The sequence below is a fragment of the Oryctolagus cuniculus genome, chromosome 6, assembly GCF_051225735.1.
Source record: "Oryctolagus cuniculus isolate XC-2025 breed Fujian yellow rabbit chromosome 6, ASM5122573v1, whole genome shotgun sequence".
In the NCBI taxonomy this organism is placed as follows: Eukaryota; Metazoa; Chordata; class Mammalia; order Lagomorpha; family Leporidae; genus Oryctolagus; species Oryctolagus cuniculus.
In genome coordinates, this window is record NC_142872.1 from 1,850,016 (window position 1) to 1,853,506 (window position 3,491).

General features: G+C 42.1%; 1 protein-coding gene across 1 annotated transcript; it reads left to right on the top strand.

Annotated features, from left to right (window-relative positions):
- Nucleotides 1-2,121: 2,121 nt before the first annotated feature.
- On the top strand, nucleotides 2,122-3,060 carry LOC149125913 (olfactory receptor 2H1-like). The gene has a single exon (XM_089335576.1). The coding sequence runs from the start codon at nucleotides 2,122-2,124 to the stop codon at nucleotides 3,058-3,060; it is 939 nt and encodes a 312-aa protein (XP_089191702.1).
- The last annotated feature ends 431 nt before the right edge of the window (nucleotides 3,061-3,491 follow it).

Below are 3,491 nucleotides of genomic sequence, written 5' to 3' on the forward strand. Positions count from 1 at the left end.
TCCTTCTTTGAAGACCTGTTCTTTCCACTGGGATCTCACTCACAGAGATCTTTTGCCAGAGTGTCTTGGCTTTCCATGCCTGAAATACTCTCATGGGCTTTTCAGCCAGATCCGAGTGCCTTTAGGGCTGATTCTGAGGCCAGAGTGCTATTTAGGACATCCGCCATTCTATGAGTCTGCTGAGTATCTCACTTCCCATGTTGGATCACTCTCCCCTTTATTTATTCTATCGGTTAGTGTTAGCAGGTACTAGACTTGTTTATGTGCTCCCTTTGACTCTTAGTCCTTTCATTATGATCAATTGTGAACTGAAATTGATCACTTGGAATAGTGAGCTGGCATTGGTACATGCCACCTTGATGGGATTGAATTGGAATCCCCTGGTATGTTTCTAACTCTACCAATTGGGGCAAGTCAGCTTGAGCATGTCCCAAATTATACATCTCTTCCCTCTCTTATTCCCACTCTTATGTTTAACAGGGATCACATTTCAGTTAATTTTCAACACTTAAGAATAACTGTGTGATAATTACAGAATTAAACCAGTCATATTAAGTAGAACAGACAAAAAAAATACTAAGAGGGATAATGTATTAAGTTGTTCATTAACAGTCAGGGCTATGCTGATCAAGTCACCATTTCTCATAGTGTCCATTTCACTTCAGGAGGTTTCCTTTTTGGTGTTCAGTCAGTTGTCACCGATCAGGGAGAACATATGGTATTTGTCCCTTTGGGACTGGCTTATTTCACTCAGCATGATGTGTTCCAGATTCCTCCATTTTGTTGCAAATGATTGGATTTCGTTGTTTCTTACTGCAGTATAGTATTCTAAAGAATACATATCCCATAATTTCTTTATCCAGTCTACCGTTGATGGGCATTTAGGTTGGTTCCAGGTCTTGGCTATTGTGAATTGTGCTGCAATAAACATTAGGGTGCAGACCGCTTTTTTGTTTGTCAATTTAAACTCCTTTGGGTAAATTCCAAGGAGTGGAATGGCTGGGTCCAACGGTAGGGTTATATTCAGGTTTCTGAGGAATCTCCAGACTGACTTCCATAGTGGCTTGACCAGTTTGCATTCCCACCAACAGTGGGTTAGTGTCCCTTTTTCCCCACAACCTCGCCAGCATCTGTTGTTGGTAGATTTCTGTATGTGAGCCATTCTAACCGGGGTGAGGTGAAACCTCATTGTGGTTTTGATTTGCATTTCCCTGATTGCTAATGACCTTGAACATTTTTTCATGTGCCTGTTGGCCATTTGGATTTCCTCTTTTGAAAAATGTCTATTGAAGTCCTTGGCCCATCTCTTAAATGGGTTGTTGGTTTAATAGTGTTCTGAGTTTTGTATTAAAAGACAACAGGAACTATTAAACTTTCATTAAGTTTAATTTGTGGTTCATTCTTCTGAGGTGAGAGCTGTAATCATTCCTCAGATAAAAATTGTACTTGGAATTTTTAAGACATTTACTTAAATTAGCTTGAATTCATGTATTTATAGCAAATTAACCAGGTATGCAAACTAGATTGCGTCTCCTAGGTCAAGGTGCTTACTTAGACACTCAGAGAGTAATAACATAATTAAGCTCTCATGGTCTAAATTATACATCACCAGTTGGTGAGATAAGAAAGGCCTTGTTTCTGAGACAATCACTATCTCATGTGTTCCTTTTAATATTCTCAAACAATGCAAATAATAACCCACTAATTTAGAAGAATACATATTTAAAATATAACTGTGTTCAACATTCTATTCTAAATTGTATAGAAAGCTTCTATATACATAGCTGAAAGGAAGTGGTGGAGGAAGATTTAAGTAGCTTTTAGTGAATGTGTGGTGGTGTCTATTGGGGATGCTGGATTTCAGACCTTGGAGATGAATTGCAAGTGGTCATATCTTGAAAACATCCACTTGTTGCAAACAATGCAGCCTTGTGGAGAGGAAGAGACTGTATTCTATTGATTTAATATAAAGGAAAGCACCAATATATCCTATTTAAAGGCTCCTAGAAATGTAATATTGTTGTTTTTTTCTAAATAAACAGCAGTAGAGTCTGTCTACAAAATTCATCTATAAAACTTTACTTAACATTCCATCCAAAACCAAATGAAAATGCAACAGAAATGACCAATGAGAGCTTCCCGGTGGGCTTCATCCTTCTTGGATTCTCTGAATGGCCCCAGGTAGAGGTGGTTCTCTTCTGGATTGTGATCATGTTGTACCTCGTGACTATCCTGGGCAACTCAGCCATCATCTTGCTCTCATGCATGGACCCTCGTCTCTACACCCCCATGTACTTCTTTCTTAGCAATCTTTCCTTCTTGGATCTCTGCTTGGCCACAGCCTGTGTTCCCCAGATGCTGTCAAACCTGTGGGGGCCAGACAAGAGCATCACCTATGCAGGCTGTGTCATGCAGCTCTGTGTGTTCCTCTGTGTTGGTGCTACAGAGTGCATCTTGCTGGTGGCCATGGCCTTTGACCGCTATGTTGCTGTGTGTCAGCCTCTGCGCTATACTACCATTGTGCACCGTCCACTCTGTTGGAAGTTGGCGCTCATGGCCTGGATGTCAGGTCTGACAGAGTCACTTATCTTATCTCCTGTTACACTCCAGCTGCCCTTCTGCCCCCATCACCGTCTGGATGACTTTCTGTGTGAGATTCCTGTGCTCATACGCCTGGCCTGTGGTGACACCTCCATCAATGAGTGGCAGTTGACCATCTCTGCTGTCATCTTCACCATGGTGCCTGTGGGGTTGATCCTGACTTCTTATGGCCGTATAGCTCAAGCAGTGGGGAAAATGAAGTCAGAGGAGGGGAGGCAGAAAGTCATTGCCACCTGCTCCTCCCACCTCCTTGTGGTCTTCATGTTTTATGGGACAGTGGCAATGGTGTACACAGACCCTAAGACCAACTTCTCTTCCAAATATGGCAAGTTCTTCACCTTCTTCTACACTGTGGTCACACCCATGCTGAACCCTCTCATCTATACCCTGAGGAACAAAGAGGTGAAGGATGCTCTTCAAAGGATGCTGAGAAAGGGGATCCGCTTAAAGAAATACTGATATTAAATCGTTGAACCAGGAAGGATGCTGTAAGTCATGACATGAACCCACTCTCCTTTTAAGTCTTTGAATCAACAGCAAAAGTTGTGAATTTTGAGCCAGTGTTGTGTCATAGTCGGTTAAGCTACCACTTGTGATGCTGGCATCCCATATGGGTGCCAGTTCATATCCTAGCTGCTCCACTTGTGATCCAGCTCCCTGCTAATGCCCTAGGGAAAGTAAAAGAAGATGGACCAAGTGGTTGTTCCCCAGTACCCACATGGGAGACCAGGGTAATGTTATTGGCTCCTAGCTCTGGCCGTCATCTGTGAAATGGACCAGCAGATGGAAGATTTCTCTCTCTGTCTCTCTCTCTCTCTCTCTCTCTCTTTCTCTGTCTTTCAGTATCTCTCTGTAACTCTGAATTTCAAATAAGCAAATAAAAATCTTTT